This window comes from Theobroma cacao, chromosome 10 (assembly GCF_000208745.1).
Source record: "Theobroma cacao cultivar B97-61/B2 chromosome 10, Criollo_cocoa_genome_V2, whole genome shotgun sequence".
In the NCBI taxonomy this organism is placed as follows: domain Eukaryota; kingdom Viridiplantae; phylum Streptophyta; class Magnoliopsida; order Malvales; family Malvaceae; genus Theobroma; species Theobroma cacao.
In genome coordinates this window covers 21055056-21074794 of record NC_030859.1, presented here as the reverse complement: position 1 = coordinate 21074794, position 19739 = coordinate 21055056, and the positions used below count along the sequence as shown (strand labels likewise).

At 34.8% G+C, this 19739-nt stretch overlaps 3 protein-coding genes and 2 long non-coding RNA genes across 10 annotated transcripts; 1 reads left to right on the top strand and 4 right to left on the bottom strand.

Annotated features, from left to right (window-relative positions):
- On the bottom strand, positions 115 to 3322 carry LOC18587427 (phosphoglucan phosphatase LSF2, chloroplastic). 2 transcript variants are annotated; one of them, XM_007011191.2, is made up of 5 exons: positions 2963 to 3322; positions 1503 to 1708; positions 1060 to 1230; positions 748 to 959; positions 115 to 309 (listed from the first exon to the last, which is right to left on the bottom strand). In XM_007011191.2, exons 1-4 carry the CDS (start codon positions 3243 to 3245, stop codon positions 756 to 758), a joined length of 864 nt encoding a protein of 287 aa, XP_007011253.2. In that variant the 5' UTR covers positions 3246 to 3322; the 3' UTR covers positions 115 to 309; positions 748 to 755. The 2 variants fall into 2 exon arrangements, with proteins under 2 accessions (XP_007011253.2, XP_007011254.2); XM_007011192.2 differs by lacking the exon at positions 115 to 309 and having other exon boundaries at positions 420 to 959.
- Positions 3784 to 8184, bottom strand: LOC18587426. Its single transcript, XM_007011190.2, has 9 exons — positions 7994 to 8184; positions 7641 to 7771; positions 7490 to 7547; positions 7238 to 7372; positions 6564 to 7166; positions 6344 to 6487; positions 6147 to 6275; positions 4964 to 5005; positions 3784 to 4457 (listed from the first exon to the last, which is right to left on the bottom strand). Exons 1-9 carry the CDS (start codon positions 8045 to 8047, stop codon positions 3834 to 3836), a joined length of 1920 nt encoding a protein of 639 aa, XP_007011252.2. The 5' UTR covers positions 8048 to 8184; the 3' UTR covers positions 3784 to 3833.
- On the top strand, positions 9295 to 12178 carry LOC18587425. 3 transcript variants are annotated; one of them, XR_001929898.1, is made up of 3 exons: positions 9295 to 10178; positions 10435 to 11689; positions 11947 to 12178. It is a non-coding gene; the product is annotated as an uncharacterized LOC18587425 (long non-coding RNA). The 3 variants fall into 3 exon arrangements; XR_001929900.1 differs by lacking the exon at positions 11947 to 12178 and having other exon boundaries at positions 9295 to 9718; positions 9866 to 10178; positions 10435 to 11506; XR_001929899.1 differs by lacking the exon at positions 11947 to 12178 and having other exon boundaries at positions 10435 to 10571; positions 10692 to 11506.
- On the bottom strand, positions 12728 to 17106 carry LOC18587424. Of its 2 annotated transcripts, none has more exons than XM_018129414.1 (4): positions 16743 to 17106; positions 16093 to 16162; positions 14435 to 14495; positions 12728 to 14305 (listed from the first exon to the last, which is right to left on the bottom strand). In XM_018129414.1, the coding sequence occupies exons 1-4, from the start codon at positions 16777 to 16779 to the stop codon at positions 14168 to 14170; spliced, it is 306 nt and encodes a 101-aa protein (XP_017984903.1). In that variant the 5' UTR covers positions 16780 to 17106; the 3' UTR covers positions 12728 to 14167. The 2 variants fall into 2 exon arrangements, with proteins under 2 accessions (XP_017984903.1, XP_017984904.1); XM_018129415.1 differs by having other exon boundaries at positions 12728 to 12825.
- On the bottom strand, positions 18181 to 19359 carry LOC18587423. Of its 2 annotated transcripts, none has more exons than XR_001929902.1 (3): positions 19066 to 19233; positions 18684 to 18942; positions 18181 to 18197 (listed from the first exon to the last, which is right to left on the bottom strand). It is a non-coding gene; the product is annotated as an uncharacterized LOC18587423 (long non-coding RNA). The 2 variants fall into 2 exon arrangements; XR_001929901.1 differs by lacking the exon at positions 18181 to 18197 and adding an exon at positions 19312 to 19359 and having other exon boundaries at positions 18618 to 18942; positions 19066 to 19236.

Sequence of the window (19739 nt, the reverse complement as noted above, 5' to 3'; positions counted from 1 at the left end):
TGATGTTGTCTGGTATAGTACTCCAGATTTTGCAGATGCTCAAATTGCATATTTACTACTATTCATCATAATTAGACTCTGTGGCAATGTAGCAAGCATATTACTAACTTATTCTGGCTAAGCTCAACCGCAAATTAAATGTAGTTATTTTCTCTTGGAATGACCATAGATACATATACCAGAGACTTGAGCACAGCTATAAGTTTAAGTTTATCCTTCAAGGTGCCCTGTTTGCAAGCTACCTACTTCTAAACATTTCGCTCCTCATTGGTACATTACTTTGTCTCCAATCTGTTCAGCATGCGTTGCCTGTAAGTAAGTACGATATTTATTGGTAAACTGAGTCGCCAGAGTGGTCATTCAAGTTTCAAACCTAAACTTCGGCTTACATAGCTTGGTCAGGATCATATAAATCATGCTTTTGAATATGGAAAAACATCATGTGTTCTTGTTTCCTTTCTATGGTTTTTTATTTATGGTTCATCAGCTGGTTGAATTACTACGGCTAATAGGCCTAGCAATTAGCAACCAAATTATGACAAATAGTTACTATGAAAATTGTTCTCTTCTGTAAATGATGACACAGAAAAACCAAATTATGGATGCATTGACCTAGTAATTTACTGATCAGTCAGGAAAGTAGTCCTTGGAGAGATCTGCTTCAATATCCCACAAGCAATGCCCCCAATATTTTGGAATTTAGTTGCCCTGCACTTTCAAATTGGCTTTAATACAACAAATACTTACTGAGATAATCATGTTCCGCGGAGGGAACGAACACCGTCTTGAATCAACTTCCTCTCCCAATCTGCTATTCCCTCAAAGGCATGTTCAGGAAGACTTTCAAAAGGCTCCTTCCATGGATCATTTTTAGCCAGATCATAGGTGGCCCCACGTATTGCTATTTTATTGGGTCCACAAGGTCTCTTTGAAGTCAGTGCATCATACGCTGTATTTAGCTGACAATTTTAACTAATATTGAGCAATGAAACTTTATACGCACTGAAATATGTAACTAAGCTAAGACAATTATGCGATATAGAAAAGTTAAGGACTCACATTCATGTTGCAAAACCAGAACATGTAGGCAATAGCCACTGCAGGAGCTCTTCCTAACCCAGCTGTGCAATGCACATATACTTTTCCTTTTCCCTCAGAAATGGCCCATTCCAATGAGGAAACAGCTCTAGGTAATTCATTCCTCAAGGAATCTGGATCAAAGTCTCGTGCCTACCAATGCATAAGATAAATATGTTAAGTCAGGCATCCAAAAGCATCAAACTTCCTTTCAAGTAATTATGCAATCCATGCATTTATTCTTCACTGATACACAACGAGGAACTGTCATTTTCTTTATAACATCTTTTTCAACTAGCATCAAAAGATTAATTGTTTATTCTGAATAAACTGGCCTGCCTTTTCCTAAAAGTCCTTCAAATTTGATTGTGGAGTTATCCCTGAACAAATAATTTATAAATCCAAGTGGAGAAAGTTTTCCTTACAGGCCTTCTCATATGACGAATTCCCAGTTGTCGACATCTTTTTATTACGGACTGCAAGTCAATCCCCCAATACTCAATGTCCTTGTCCTGCTGCAAGTTCAAAATATAGGCCACCTTCTCTTCTTGTTTCAGATGATCAATATCTTCAGGTTTCTGGGGCTGAGAGCCCACAATCAAATTGTCAGTTATCAGTGTGTAGTTCATGCCTGAAAACAGGACATGAATAATCAGATTCTCAGAATAATTGAGCTATATGACTTAACACATCTTTTATTTTTCTTTCCCTTATAAGGAGATTGTAATGGAAGTACTTGCGATCATGAACACTAACACTGAGGGTAGCCATACAGCAAACCCACTTTCAGTGCCTCATGTTTAATATTGTGGAACAAGAGGAGGTCCTATTCTCGATGAGGTGAGGAAGTGTAGAGGTGGACTATTAGGAATACAAAATGTATGCCAAATGCAGAACCAGTTCCAAAAATACCAGATAGATTCACTTGGAAGATTTATCTCATAGAGATCCAAGCTGATCTGTCAAAGTAAATAAATTTTTGACCAACAAAAAAGTCAACATAAGACAAGTTTATGGAGACAAAGGGAGTATCAAACTTGCAATTCTCCGGTAAAGCAAACAAGTTGGGAGTCTCCTTAGACAGAAGTTGCAAAAGAATGGATTGGCACAAACCTGTGCAGTTTCAGCATACTTGTCTAAACAATGTCTTGTCACTTGCAGTGCAGTTTTTAATAGGTAGTCTTATATACCAAATTCCTGATGTCTATCCCCAGAATTTTTACTTTTCCAGGGCTCTAAGTCAAGAAGTCTCTAATCCATGGTTGCGAGTCCTTCCTGTTCTAAGACATCACGGAGCTTGTGCTGCAGTATTCGATACTGATAGCAAGGCAAACAACACCATGGATTGGGGATTCAGAGTTTGGTTGGCACAAAGCAAACTTAAACAAGAAAATTTTGAAGTCATTTTATTAAAGGTTGGGCTGGAAAGGGTGTGATTATCCTATCTAAGAGGGAGACAAAGTAAAAGTTAATGCACAGAAGATGGATCACATGTCATCCCAGAAAGAAGATAAAGTTCCATGCTTCTATTAAATATTTTAATCAATACCCTTTACTTGTAAACAGTATAATTTGCTTAAAAAGTTACAAAGTCACGTGATACAACACAATCCAAAGTCAGAAAAGTATACTTAATGAATCCAGATCCATATTTCTCTAATTAAAATATTTCATCCTCCTTTCTCCCATAAAGTAGCTGCAATATTTTAAGGTCCTTACAACAATGGCCATTACGGTAACAGATTAGCACAGGGTTCTTACAGAAAAAGGAAAAGAACAGAAAAAAAGAACTTACAGAAACCAAAATCTGGTACCAAATTGATTAACCAAACTATTGAATGCAAATGGAAATGTGAGAAATGGGGGAAATAGAAAACAAGCTAACCAAGATCATGATGATACTCATATGGATTTCTCATCATCCTCTTCATGGCTGTGTTATACTCTTCCATCCTGTTCTTGGACCTGACAGACACTTTGCTGTTTGTGGGGTTGCCACCAATTCCACTTTCAGAAACCTTACAGAAAATCCCAGTACAACCACCATTAAACTGGTCCCTGGGGACCATGAAACTGAACCTAGATTTCTTCTTTGCAGACAAAAGTTCAGTTTCATGTAGGTTTTGGAACACTGAAGAGAAGCAACTGGTGCTGTTTATGCCACTCATAATTTTTCTTGCACCTGGTTGTACTTGTGTTCCTGTTGCTTAGATTTCGGGTTGCCAGATTTTTTAGTTTTAGAGGTCTACTTGACTGTATTGCCCTTTCCTTCTAATCTGTCCAGAACTCACTTACGTCCCTTTTTTGCGGGACCAAACTGCAAAAATTTGATGCAAACCTGAAAAACTAGATGCCAAGATTTTCTTGGTCGAATCTAGAATCTGCCATGCATGTAGGGTCACTGTTGGTCTCACCATGTTATAATTTTATGTGGTTTCAATCATTGTAAGGAAATTCTGATAAAAGGGTTAAACAGGATCAGTTAAATAAGTTAGTACAAGACATGTTTTGCCCAATTAAACACGATTATATAAAAATCAAAATCGATTTATCTCGATCAATTTGATTGATTATTTTAATTTGAATAAAAAGTATATTTATTAAATAATAATAATGTTAATGATTAATTTCTCAATCGATTTAATTATAAATTTTAAATAACAAAATTTCATCAAAATAACCGAAAAAATTAACTAAAATTGACAGAATTTAATTGATTGATGAATTATATACTATGCACTTTAACAAGCAAGAAATCAAGGGCAATTTGAAGCAAGTTGTGTAGAGTTCCATATACAGACTTCTAAATTGAGCTCCCCAGATGGACCAAGGAATCGAAAAGGGATTAGGAGGAAATCCATGGGAGGAAAACCTTCTACTCGTCCTGGAAAATTCTCTGTCAATGACTTCAGTCTGAGAGATCTAATTCCTTTTCCTGATACAACATCATACAAAAATTTTTCCTTAGATGAGCTTGGGGCAATACAAGTTATCATGATCATATTCCCAATGCTTTCAACACCCTTGTAGAGGATGAAGAGAATGCCATCCTCCTCGGCTTGGAGAACGAGGAACTGCTCGTTCATCCCCAAAGTGACAGGCAATGGGATCTTGTACCTAAAACGCCTTCCGGAATCCCAATGTTTGCTACTGAAGTGTAGTGACAGTTGTTCAGATGAGCCAATGAAATTGCAATTTGGAAGCGGGCATGCACATGGCGTGAAAACGCAGTTTTCTTCATGATCATCATTCCTCGTGTAATCCACTGTTTCACTGCACCCGTATTCTTTGTTCCGGCATGGTGTTCTACCCGGTTCAACAATCACCTCCATGTCCCCACACATCATACTCTTACTCTTTGGGAAATTTGCCACATTTGCCTGTAGAAACATGCCAACAGGAATTAAGTAATAACACGTCAAACAGTCATAATTTTATGAAACTGGACAGCCCATAACTTCCACTTGAGAGGTGGTTTCTGTTGATTAAAAGAAAAGTTTATTGTCTTGTAGATTTAAATTTAACATTTGAAGCATGTCCAACTTTTTCGGGCAGATTAAAACTTGAACTGATTCTTCCACTTATATCATATCCTCCATGTTTATGCATACTAAATCAGTTTCACCATTTTGAGGAGACAGCGGGAGAGATACAGGAAGAAGGGAACTTTTTTATCACATTTGAATGCTATATGAAATTATATAATAGATGGCATGTCATCTTTAGAGTCTTATAAATTTTGGTAGCAGAATATCTTTGGGACAACCATGGGACAGCAAAAGCAATGATGAACAAATGACAAAATGCAGTACAGGTTAAAGTGAACAATCGGCTAAGAAATCTAGGAATCACCAAAGTGAAGCAGCATTATGGAAAGAACTATTACCTCCTCCATACTAAAATCACTGTTCATTTGTTCTTCGTCAGCCTACAAAATCAACAAGCAGAAAGAAGATTTGTGAGTCGAGAATAATCCCTTTCATCTAAACACAAGTTAATCATCACATTTAAGTCATCTATTAATTCAAGTGTTTACTTATGCTAAGAATTGCTTTATGTTAACTGTCTTAGCTAAGGCAGGTCTTCAAGCTCATAGATGCAGGCAAACTATCCAAGATTTCATTACAAAGCTCATCTCACCCTAAGCCAAGCTTGAGAAAGGTCCATGCTTTAGCTTTCAGAGGCTCACAAACAGGAGAATTTGTAATTTAATAGTAACATCTTTGGACACTTGCTTCAAAAATTCCCCATCACATTAGATTCTTGAGACTTATGATGTTCGTAACCAGTCAGAAACAGAGATCATTGTGGATTCAAAAATACATTTCACTGCCAAAACATGTCAAGGAAATCCCAAGGAAAATATCTATTAGTTAATTCTCGTTTCTGGTTGAGCATTCACTTGAAAATGAGTTGTCCAAGCAGGCCTAGCAACTTGAATAGGAACTATAGAAAAATTCCTTCAACACAATAAAATAGGAAGACAATAAATTTAGTTTTAAAACAGCATGAATCATGATTTCACCAAAAGTCTTAAAACTAATCAAGACTAAAGAATCCTTGAAATAACTCATCTATTTGAACATATTTCCAAGACTTAAACCTAAGAACTTTTCATGCTAAAAACAGATAAATAATGCTTATATGACCATAAAAGTTACAACACATACATAACGTCATAAAGTCATAATAAAGAATCCCACCAATTTAAAACAACATATAATGTAAAGCAAAGGGCTTATGATACAGTTTACCATGCATAATCTTTGGCAGAACATTTCAGCCTAATAAATATAAGTCATTTATCCAACAACAAAATACTACCAAGAAACCCCTTGATAATTAAATAAACTTATAGATCAAAATCAACAAGTTTGTGCTTAAATTTCTAAACATTTTATATCTATCACCATATTTTTTTCAATGTATGATTTACAATGTTATCCAAGTACAATAAACTCATATCGGATCCTAATTATCTGCAAAGGATACTTTTCAACAAAACTCAGGGAAAGGTTTTAAAAAATTTTATGAAATTTATTGGTACATTAATACTCATCATATACTACCTGGGTCCCCTCCTGCTCAAAGATGGGATTAAGCTCAATGCTGCTGCTCATTTTGCCTCCTGACAGGCCTTCCACTTGGACTCTATATTCTAGCAATTCCATACCAAGAAAACTATCCTTGCTAGTAACCTGCAGAGCAGAAAACTTGATAAGTTCATAGAAATTGCATGTCTGATGCACAAAGAATGTAATTGTACCTCTCCACGACCATAACCACCAAGTTCTCTTTCTCGCTTTTCTCTTTCAGTGATCTCTTCCTCCCCCCATGAAGATAGGCAAGGAACGACCATAGGTGCAGAAGAACCAGCTCCCTCAATAGAGATGCTCTCATAATAAAACAACTGAGAAGCAATACTAATTTAGTGATAATTTTGGATTAAAACTATAAAAGAAAAGCCAGAGCATTTCTATGTCAACCTGGAGAAAAAGAAGGCATCCACCAACTGCACGCTGCTTTCCTTGACGAAAACGTGATACCTCCCGAACTAGCCGGTCAAGCAAGAACTTTCCCCAATTATACTGGTGCACAACATCCATATTAATTAAAAAGTGGAGGAATGATGGGCTAACATCCAGCCTTGCTGTTGGAGATAAAAGTGTACCCAGTGCATAAAGGATAAATGATCTCTTAAAATCCTCTCCTGCTTCTGGAGCTGCCAACCATTCCTCTAGAAGTCGCACTGAAATCCCACGATTAGTAGCGTTATAACTTTGACGTAAGTCTGCAATCAAGTCATCAGGCCCTGAGTTCACCACATCCTTCCCACAAGCTGCTAGTCCCATCACATGCTCTACATCTCTTGGGGATAAAGGAATGCGCTCCCCACATATCTCCAAGCTGCGTCGCACAGTGTTAAACCTCTCCAACAACCAAAGGCACAAACTGCGACGTAGAGTGCGACATCTCAAACCAAGTAGACTACCAAATCCCATGCTCTTCACTGCAGCCTTTTGCTCGGGCGTGAGCCGCTGTAGCACATTGAATAAGCGGCCAGGAGAGCATCTCGTAACTAATTTAGTCTGCATTGCATAATCATAAATTTGTTGGATGAACAGTAAGTTGAATTGCAAGCACCAAAAGTAAATGCTACCTGCTTCCTGGGCTTAGGGATGCGTGCTGGAGCTGTACTCAAGTAGCTATCCCACACTTCACGAGCCCGTCGAGTATATTTTTCTTTCTCCTCAGTGCTCATTAACTTCCAAGCATCTGATGCAGCCTTTGTGGCCTAGCAGTAAAAAATGAAAACCGAAAAAGAACTATTATATCTACTTGTTGTTGTTGCAATTCATCATATAGTAACAGAGGCATTGTCAACTGATTAAAGGTGAACCAGAATACTCACAGCTTTAAGGCCTGAGGATTCAGGATGAGAAGCACTATATTCCTTGATAAACTCCCGGCTAAAATATTCGAATTTACATGTTAGTACACTAGCAACAACCTGAAAACAAATACGTTTAGGAAACCCTGCATTGAAAAACACCAAATTCTACCTAAAATAAACCCATGAACACGCAGGACGAGTAGAAACTTGCTTCTTTTTCTTCTTTTTCCTCTGCCCCTCTGACACAACATTCTCTTCATCATTTATACTCATGATTGTTTCATCTCCTTCATTAGGACCCTGTATTCAAAAGAAAATGTAAGAAATAAACCCCTAAAAGGGGAAAAAAAAAAACCAAACAAAACTATATGTACTTGCTATTTTCACCAATATAAATGAAAACCCATATGTAAAATTAAAAACCCAAATCAAGATTTAAATGCTTTTCCAGCTAGAACTAATAATCCTTCAATTATTCACCTAATACCTATGAAATTAAAGAGAAAAATGCCGAAACTCAACCTGAAATGCTGGGATGGCAGAACAATCAACGGCTTCTCGGTCAGTTAGACTCATGGATCCTTCTCTCCCTGTCCAGCTCTACTTTCTCCTCCTTCTAGCAGTTTCTTTAAGTTTCATTAGTTTCTTGGGAGATTAAAATCTCCAACAAGGGTGTTTGTTTTGGATAATAATCCAATTTGGATATTTAATTAAAATGCTTTTTAAATATCCATTTCAATTGAAAATAATTCTTTTCAATGATAAAAGACATATTAATGAGTATTCCTTTTGAAAATTAATTAATTGAGTAGAAAAGTTAATGGTTGTATGGTTAAAAAATTAAAAAAATATATTAATAAAATTATTATTCATACATAATGAGAAAATTTGATTATTTTTTAAAATTAATATTATCCACACATAATGAGAAAATTATATTATTTTTCAAGCGTACAAGATACATTAATATTTAAATTTTATAATTTAAAATATTTTTATTTAAATAAATATTTTATAATTAATTATTATTAATTAATATATTATTTGTTATTTTTTATTTACACAACATTAACACGATGTTAATGTGAAAGATGAAAAATATCATATAATTATATTATTATATTAAATTAATTTATTACGTTATCATCTATTATTATATATTAATATATTATATTATTATTAATTATAATATATTAATATATCATGTCAGTATTATGTAATATAAAATAATAAATAATATGTTAATTAAATCAATGATTAATAATAAGAAATTATTTAATTTAAAATAAAAAAAATTATTTGATTTAAAATATAAATATAAAATTTTAATTGAATGTAACAACAATATAAAAATTTATTTGAATTTTTTAAAATAATTTAGAGATTTTTTTTGAATATTATGTCACAAATAAAAAATTTCAATGGATATCTTATAATTAAATATTTAACATTATTTGATCCGATTAAGTAAAATTAAAATATCTTGTGATGAGTTCGAGTAGAATTTAGATAATAAATCTATTACTCATCACATATTCATATAAAATTTAAATTAAATATTTATTATTCGAATTGAATTATAAATAATAGTTTTTTATACTAATTTTTTTTTTTATACAATAACAAGGCTCATGAGTTCCTTGTGAGAAAAATAATGATAAAATATATAAAAGTAAGGCATTGGGGCTTAATTGGGGATTGGGATGATTATGCCTGAGGGGCCCAAACGGCCCAACCTGAGGGGGCCAAACGACACCGTTTGGCCCTTGAGTAACCGGCTACAAAATCAGGACACGGGTGCGAAAGAATAAGGGTTTAGGTTTCTGTTTGGAGGAGGAGTAGAAGGGCAAAGTATCAGAAAAGGAGAGAAAGAGGGTTAAGAGTGCCGGCCGGCTATATAAGCGGTTGTTGTCTTTTAAGACTTAGGGTTAAGGATAACAGATTTTCCCATTTCTTGTTTTTGACACTTCTCAGGGTTTTTACAAGTAAAGAAGAAGATGATGGAGATGGAAGGAAAGCACAAGATGGACAGGCTAAGTAACTTACCAAAGGTTTCTATGACACATCAAGAAACACATCAAGAATTCCTCATGGTAAACCCACGAAGATGCAAGGATTCTAGAGATTTCCAAACATTTGTCTAGCTTTTTAGGTTTGAATTGCAATGTGTCGTGGAAGTACCTTCGGTAAGTTGCTTAGCCTGTCGTCTACCGTTCAACTTCATTCGAAATATGTTTGTGTTGAAAGGTAAATAATAGCATAAAAATGTGAATTTTACACTTATTTTAGTTGTCTTTTTTTTTATCTGTTAAACCCTTTTTGAAATAAATCGTGAAAACTCATTTTTTTCATTAGTTTTTCCGTTTCATTGATTTCTTAGGATATAGATTGCAGAGAAGCAGGAAAATAATGACAGTTTTCCAACATTGCATTGGTATTAATTCTGGATGTAACCTTTTTGGGATTGAATGTAATGATTACGAAAACTTAAGATTGTAATCATGAGTAGACAAGTACTATAGTATGTTTCTGATTTTGTATAGGATTCTTTTTGCTTTTGTTTGAACTTTTTGTATCTCGAGGGTTTTGTTTTTGCACGCAAATTTTATGTTACCTGCAGGTCCGGCCCGCTTGGGAGAAGCTTGTTAGATGGTCCCGTTTTTGGCGGTCCAAGGCCAAAACTGATGGTCTTGAACGGACTAAAAAGGTTTGCTTTCTGTTTGCTTTTTTCTTTGTTAGGACTTTTGTTGGCTCTCATTTTGTCTTTAGGAATTTTGGGTTTGTTTTGATAGAGTTGAAGGAAGAAGATTCTGTTTTTCTTTAGTATTATTATTTTTTTAAAATTTTGTTGTAAATTTGATTTCTCCTTTCAATTTAAACTTTATTTATAGCATAAACCACTCCAAGTCCAACTAGGCTGTGTCATAATTTGGTAATTTACATTTCTTTAATTTGGTTTGAAGGTGGTGGTGTTAGGAGGAGGATCATTTGGCACTGCAATGGCTGCACATGTTGCCAATAAAAAGACTCAAATGGAAGTTAGCATGCTTGTACGAGATCCTGCAGTTTGGTAATCCATTAATGAGAACCATTGTAATTGGTGGGGTGTTTCTTTTATTTTTTCCATTCTTTGAATTATGTCCCGCTTTACAATTATATGATGATGGTACTCATCGAGTTTAATTGACCTCAGAACATTATCTATCTTCACTGTTCTCAGAACATACTTTCCTGAACACAAGCTACCAGAAAATGTGGTTGCAACTGCTGATGCCAGAACTGCTTTGCTCGGGGCAGACTATTGCCTTCATGCTGTACCTATGCAGGCCTTTCAAGTTGTTTGATTATGTTGATGATTGTTGCACTCAAAGATGTGATTGATTTTTCCTTTCTGTTAAATTTTATCGCATAAACATGATTTTCCACAATAAACAATTGTTACATAGGGTCATGTAACGTGTCTAATTCTGTTTAATATCAACTATGGAGAACTATTTAGCTTATTTTGCAGTCTGAGGCAACTGCCTGAATCTTGCCTTCTCTAATGCAGTTCAGTGCAACTTTTTTTATGGGCATTGCAGAACATGTTGATCCTGGCTTGCCATTTATATCCGTTAGCAAAGACTTAGAGCTCAATACATTGAAGATGATGCCTGCAAGCATTGAAAATTGAAATCACAGTTGGAATAGAAATGATGCACTTTCAACTTCTTGTTATTTGGTTTCTGTTTATTCCTTGTTTTAACAACTCCTCTTAATTGATTTTTGTGATTGATACACAAGTCTTTTGACCAAAAATTGAAGTTTTTATTATGTTTTACTTGTTTTTATGTAATGGGTTTCACTTCAATTTAGTTATTGTTTATTATGTTAGCTATGGTTGTTGAGTGCTGCTGTGTTTGGGAAGTTGTTAATGGGCTTTTTTGCCACCTAGCATTTTCTTGTATCCTTATTTAATGGGCTCTTGTTGGTGTAAAGGAAGGACTGGTTTTATGTATTCGAATTTGGAAATAGCTATGCAAAATTTTGCTTACATTTGCAATCTGGTGAGCTATACTTTATTTATCTGGTTTGTTGATTATGTGGCAATTTTTCTGGCAATATATGTTTGTTCCTGCTGCTAAATTTTGAAGTGAGGAGGCGGGGAATGATATCAAGACCTTGTCCTTAAACATTTTGAAGTCATCTGGGAAGGAATCACCAAAAAACAAGAATGAGGTAATTTGTAATTAGCCTTTTGCATGAAAGCATTCATCTTGTTCAGCTGAGGTCATTGAGAAGTACCTGTATATATCACTTGTCAAATGATCTGCCCACTTGCTATAAAAGCTTGTTTTTTTTTTTTCTTTTGAAAGATTATAAAAGCTTGTTAATAACATTAAGATGACTTTCATGACTTGGAATTATTTACAATAGTAGTATATTTGTATTTCTCCTGGGGTACTAAATACTGAATTATGTTTTTGGCTTGGGAGGTATGAGGAGTACATTGATTAAGTATTACCAGAGGAAAACCAGAGTATGAGTCTCAAGATTTGAGAAGCTGCTTACAAATGGAACAAAGCACAACATCTCTTGTGATGAGGACTAGGAAGACACCCCTTTCAATTGTAAACACAAGCTCTGCTGCTTTTTAAAGGGTAAATACAATACTGGGAATCGCTGTTAGAACTTGGAATAGAAATGAAGCACATTCAACTTTTTTTTCTTATTTGGTTTCTCTTCATTCCTTGTTTTAATTGTAGATTGTTATAACAATCTTTCACGGCAACTTCAAATCTCTCTCCGCCAAATAAATAAATAACTAATGTTACTTTCCTTACACCAAGTTTTCATATAAAGTTGCACGTATTTATTAAATTACAAAATATATAAAAATATTTAATTAAATATATACTGAAAATATATTGTAATAATTATAAGTTAAGATATGATAAAGAGAAAATTTTAATATCTCGTATTTAATTATTTCGACTAATTTCTTTTGAACTTTTTTAACATATTTCAATTTAAAAACAGACTTATCAATGACCGAAAGTCTGAGTACTACTGCTATATAGACATTGAACTTTTTTTATAATTGAGAGAGAGGGAGGGTTCGAATTTTGCTCTTTAGATAAGAGATTATGTACCAATCAATGAGATAAATGCTCAAGTGTGTACTAATGTTATATAGACTAAAACATCATTAGTTTGAGTTACATGACTTGTATAAATATTTAACAAGTCATGTAATTTAAATATATACTGAAAATACATATTTTTTACTTTCATCTACTACTGAACTAGACAAATATGTACCGATTATAGAAATATGCATTGAATCCTCCCTCCAGCTTTTGTGGGCCCATTCCCTGATTAGCAGCACAAAATAAACAACTTAAACTTCCACAGGTGTCTTACGAAAATGGAACAATCAAATGCCATAATCAGCTTACAGATTTGTGCATTGCAATCCAGTTGAAGGTTGGCAAATCAATCAAATTCATTATCATACTAACATTCCTCAATCTCTTCATCCAAACTCAATTTTAAGGATTGGGAAATCTCCTTTTCCAGGATTTGGGACAATGGGTGGATCAAGAGATGACTGCAGGCTTATCACCTTTGTTTAATCAGTGATTAAGGGATAAAAATGCCCAACTTGGAAAGGTCATCGTCAAATGGGACCTCGACATGTGTCTTGGTCCAAAACAAACATCCCATTTTTGTTACCTTATGACACATATGAGCTCCAAAATGATGCTCTTCACAAAGGTACAAAATTAGCCTTTTAGATGACAATAACAGTGTTGTGTTGTTTGATCATTGTCAGATCAACAAATCAGAGTCAAGAATATGTTCTGTCACCAAACCCCTCTCTTCCTCTTCCCTTTATCAACTTTTTCTCACAAGAAAAAGAATTGGGTATGTCGCAAACAGAATATTAATCCATCATAATGTTCTCAAAGTTAAACTCGATCGCGTATCGAAATTTTATTTTTATTTTTTTTGATGGAGGAATCATCCTGTCAACGTACATCAGTACGTGTTAGGAAGTTCTAATTTGTACACGACATTAGGGATATTTTCCCCTTTGTGAAAGTGCAAATTCTTTGTATTATACAAGTTAATGACATTCTTGATTGTTGCTTAGGAACCCCACTAATCCAGCAACAAAGGACAGGTGTGTGGTGGTAGCTTGCTATCTTTCATTTCCCACTTCAAATTGCCTGCCCCCATTCCTTTGAATTCTGGTCTACGCACACAATCAAGGGCACAACCAGAATTCTGATGCATGACACACCTTTGTGACATTATTTCTCTTCATTATGAAGCTTTAATTTTTTGTTCTATGGGGAATCTTATTTGACTGGCTAAAGCTGGGTTGTAAACAATATCCCAGCACTAAACAAAAGCTACTATCCTTAATAGGGAAAATATGCTAAATGCTAGACTTAATTGGATATTTTTAACCTTACCCTTTTTTGTTTATTAACATTTTAGTTTGACACCCCATCTAATCGAGTGCAATTAGCCTCGAGATTACCACTAATCCAATCTAATTTGAATTACATCTGATATTAATATGAACCTTATCTAATGGCAACCAAAGTAAAATTTTATATTTTATTTAATTTTTCAATTGTTTAATACACGTGCAAAAAGAATCATATAAAAAAACAAACTACTGAAAGGAACACATTGAGAAAAAAACTAGTTAAAGATTAGGAAGTGCGGATATTCCAAAAACTTAAACCCTGAAGCAAGATATAGCAGGCTAAATAAAAAACTGACAGTGATAACAGAAACGAGACCCATAGATCGAATCCCCAAATTCAGAAAAGCGCAATACTGAAGGACAGGAATAGAGATAACGATAGTTAAAATGATTAGCCATTTTCACAACCCATGAAAGTGCATCAGCAAGAACCCAAACAATGAAGTAAAAAGAATCCACAAACCAAAACATGGAAAACATACCAGTGTTGTTTTCTCCAACTGCCTCCCTGGATTTAGGACATCTTCTGGCTTTCCATCAATCCTAAATGAAAGAATAACAATTTTTTGCATGTGAGATACAAGTGACAATACCAGGAGACAACCTCATCTCAAACAACAGAAACCTATCTCAGAGCCAATATATGAGTAACCGGGAAATGGGGAAGGTGCAAGATACAAGCACCAATGGGAATAGAGCCATCTGCAAGTCTCTAAAATATGAGTGAACTAAATTAGCACCCCTAGCAAGAGTTAAAAGCTTACATCGACATCTCACTAAAATCATTGCTAAACTCAACAGTTTATTTGATAACACCAGTTGATAGCTGCTCCCAATGAGCTTCTAAGTTGCAGCAATTTTCAATCCAACAGTGTCAGATGATAAACCTTGTTTACTTGCAAAAACTGTTCTTCTGAAGTATTTACTAACTCACAAATCCACTTCAACAATTTTATGAAATTAGTATTAAATTAAAATTGATCAATTTCATATAATTCAAATAATTGTTGCTCATTTTAATTTTTTTTAGGAACATATAAACCAAATCAGCCTCAATTTCCTGACAATTGAAGTTAAATGAGACTTAGAAAGCTATATATATATATATTTGAACAGCCACAAGTTTCTGGTTCTTTCAATTCCCAGGACACACCTACTAATTTTCCAGCCAAGAGAAATATGTCAGAAGAAACATTTTTGAATTACTTAAAACTTTGATAATATACAAATGAGACTCCACCATCTTAAGGTGCTTTAAATGCAGTTAAAAAAAAAAAAATGCTGCAGGCAAATGACAAGGTTAGCCACAACAATAGCCTAAAAATGCTAGGTGTGAAGCCAGTTGTAAATTCCAGGCCAGCTGAAACTAGTTGTCCAATGATATTAGCAATCAAAATATCAAGCAGAACAATGACATCAGAAAGCTTCTAACATGAGCAACTTGATGGTGCACCATGCTAAGGACTTTAGGCACATTTATTCTAGCCCTAGATGTGCTATAGGCCTTAATTTATAAGAGGGGTTATCCATTTTAGGTGCATTAGTTTAAGCCTAGAAATACAATAGGGTTTAATCTAGGACTAGTGGTTATCAATGGGTTTTCCTTACAATTAGGACTAATCCATCTTCTTGCTTTGTTGTTCTTTTCTCTATAACATTCTATTCTTTTTTTTCCACCCTTTTTTCCTAAGTTTTCCCTTTCTTTCCTTCTTTCTCTATTCTGTACCCCCTTGTGCAGTTGCATCACAATCCACTTACACTAGCATCCAGCTTGTCACCATATTTTCTCCAAATTTCACCAGTCTTCCTTCATTAGAGAACCCTCACCAAGCAACTTTAAACACTTTACCTAGTTCAACTATTAGCCTGCTAATTCTTTCAAGAATATATCAACCATTTGCTCCTTATGTTATAATGTGTGCCTGAATTGGTGGTCCTTAATTAGACCTAACACAGACCTGATAACCTGAGCAATAGCTGAAAAAGGACTGACAAAAAATTAAGCAACCTTGAGCAAAAATGACTATTAATGGGTAATAAATAACTTTCATGTTCTTTCAGGTAACTCACACAAAAGCAAGGCTATTGAATGATTATACAATAAATATTTTAATTTCTACGTAACTCACGACATGCTTACCCTGAAAATGAAACGCACTTGCCAGGTTTAGCCCCTTCTGGATGAAGTAAAGGCTCTACGACAGTGCGGTCTTCATTCGAAGCACATGAAAAGGGGGAGATTACAGACATAAAAATAGATCAACATCATGGCTTCAAATATATAAGCACACAAGTCACAACCTAGCACTAGTTTCAGAAATTGCAAACTACCAAAGTTTCTGCTGAAAGAAAAACATATATAGTATCTACAAATGTATGCATATTCAATTAATCTTGTGACAAATATAAGCTCTTTTAAGAATTTAATGGACTGACTTTAAGGGAATTGTTACAGAGAAAAGCAAACAGAAATCGAGGAATCACATCAAGCTTTATATTAAGTTACAGTTTGCAACCAAGTAGAATACACTTTTAAAGTATAAAGAATTAATAAAGTTGCAGCTTGTGAAGCGATTCATGCAACCAGATCAAATATGCATAGGGAAATACAATTCCCACAGCTAATAAACAAATTGAGGACTTTTATCAGTTATGTCAGAGACTGCTACAATCAGAGGAGGTATTTGTTCAGTGACAGCAAAAACCAATGTAGTAAACAGCATATGAACATATTATTGTACTGGAATTTTCATTCAATAGAAATAAAATCGCAGCAGAGCAGTAACTCACGGTGCACATGAAAGCACAAAACCTCCACCTTCCCCATCCAGAGCTACAAAAAGTTCAAACAAAACCAAAAAGGACCCTTATACAAAATCAGAAACATAAATTGATACTTTCCGACGATCCCGGTTCCCGTCAGGGGAAGTCTGAGGTGGGTTTTGGTCAGAATCTTGAGGGAGTGAAGGAGATGGAGTTGGTGAAGGAGTTGCTGTACAGCAAGTAGCAATGACAAGTGGCTTTGAAGGTAACTTTGGGAGTTTCAGAGAGTGAATGGAACATGGATATTTCGAAGTGAATGAGGGGTTTAGATTTAATGAGAAAACTAGTACGGAAAAACCTGCCATTTTTGTTGTTTGATACAAATAAAATTTTGATACATGATATACGATGGGTATATCGATTTAATATTTTTTTTTTTTAAATTCAATAACATTTCATATTTGATCTTTTCTTTCTTTTTTGTTTTTTGGTTAATGGGAAAAAGAGTCTCTCTGCTAAGGACAGGAGAGAGAGTACTTGGCTTGGACGTAGTTGCCATACTAGCTCCTAGTCCTAGCAATGAGCAGGGAGCCACTTAGGGTCCCATGCAAACAGCAGGCAACTCAAAAGGGCAGTTTCAACTTTCATGGTTTCCAGTGTCTGCCCATCCGTGCCTTTCATTTTCAGAGAACTTCCCCAACCATTATCAGACAATGCAGACATTAAGATAGAACAAGTGACAGAAATTTAAATTTTTAAAAGAACCGGAAAAAGCACTCCATACCTTCCTAGGTATAACAACAAAATCTAGAGCTTTGAATGTCTTTCAGCCAAGACACCTGAGCAGAAAGAAAGAAAAAATAAAGTAATCATATCAATTAGCCAGATTTTAAGCATCAACAACCAATATAAAAACTTACAAGCCCCTGATTCATGGAACTGAGTATATAATCAAGCTTCTCCCCCTGATCCAAGACAAACTCCAACTGTTCTATTTCTTGCAAAACATGTAAGCATAATGGCTCCGATTCCTGATAGACCAGTAGTTGTTGTCAGCTTTGCACCCATCTGTAGATTATAGTAAAAGATTTGTTAGATAACACAAGTTACAATATAAAAATTATTTATTTTAATGAGCAACATGGAGCATATCAACATTCTAGCCAAAAAGGAGAGAAACAGAGAGAAATAAATAAATAAAGGCAGATCTCATCGCTAAGGTGGCCATTTTAGGGAACTGCCTTCAGAGTTTCTCATTCACAAACACAGTGTTTCCTTCTTGTTAAGTCAATAAAAATTGAAGGCCATCCTTACAAATTAAAAAACCAGTTACATTACTTGAAGCTGGACAACCTAAACTAATAAATGCAGATGAGAATCGTTATTCTTACCATCAATACACCTGTTGGGGGATTATCTCTTGCAAGTGTCATTCCCCCATTTCCTAGAGTTGAAGAGATTTTTGAAGTTCAACCTGTGCAACTGCAATTAAAGAATTGGCTCTAAAAAAGAAAGCCATCTTTTTGGATTTCTTTCATCCATATACAGGGTACATAATTAATAACAACAACCATGGAAAAACTGCTTTTTTTTTTTTATTGCCTTTATAGGGGGCATAAGTCGACTGCACAAAATATGATGATCCCACATATCCTAGTACTATGAGGACCCAAATAAATGCACCTGGGTCATCAAACAACGGTATTGCCAAGTTCATGCCAAATCTTCCTGCTTACCACCCCAAATATCGCAACAACAAATGGTGCTGTTGTGAGTAGCAGTTCAAATTGGATCAGCTGGTTTCTAACTTTATCCAGCTGAATGTTGATGAATTGAAATAGACATGATAATCAAACTTGAATTGAAATATACTAGAATGGTAAAACTATAGTAAACAGCATATGAACATGTTATTGTACTGGAATTTTCATTCGTTAGAAATAAAATCGCAGCAGAGCAGTAACTGACGGTGCACATGAAAGCACAAAGCCTCCACCTTCCCCATCCAGAGCTACAAAAAGTTCAAACAAAACCAAAAAGGACCCTTACAAATTCAGAAACATACTATAGTACTTGTCTACTTATGATTACAATCTTAAATGTTGTTTTGATCTCATCAACCATGTTTTCATAATGATTACATTCAATCCAAGGTTACATCCAGAATCAATACCAAAGCAATGTTGAAAAACTGCCATTTCTTCCTGCTACTCCGCAATGTATATCCCTAGAAAAAGGAAAACTCATGAGAAAAATATATTTTCACAATTTATTTCAAAAAGGGTTTAACTGATAAAAAAAAAGACAAGTAAAATAAATGTAAAATTCACATTTTGATGCTATTATTTACCTTTCAACATCAGCATATCTCCAATGAAGTTGAGCTCTTGCAAAAGTGGTACAGGACGTTACGAGGTATGTCAAAATTCTCACATTCCCCCTCAATTCTCAGGTTTAGAATCTTTAAATCAGTATATGGTATTTCACTTTCCTGTAGCAATGCATGAAATTCGGAAAGAATCTGACACAATAAAAAAAAAGTTAGAAAGAGACAGGAAAAGAAAACCTTTCAAGAACAAGATAAATGTAAATTTACCTTAATGGTGGAGAGGGATAGTGTGAGAGATTTTGTCTGACGAATCCCATCAAGCATGATCATCAAACATTGATAATCCAAGTTCTTATTATCGACATTTGGTTCCAATTCAGATCAAAATATACTTCCTCAAGAGAATGCTTAAGTATATCGAACGTCAAAGAAGGATAACCCTCGTAGCTAAAACTGGTTAAGTTCGGAGCATCAATTATAACTTGACACCCTCTTGATTCGCTCCTTACAAAAGACAACTCTAAACTTTTCAATGTAATAGAAGCTATTCTGAACATCACAATCCCATCCTCAAGCAAAATATCATTCAGCTTCAAACTTTGAAGACGAGGGCAGCTTGTAAAAATTTTGGGATCAAAATTTTCTTTTTTTATGGTAAAGCCCTGAAGATGCATCGATTTCAGATCTTTCCAAAC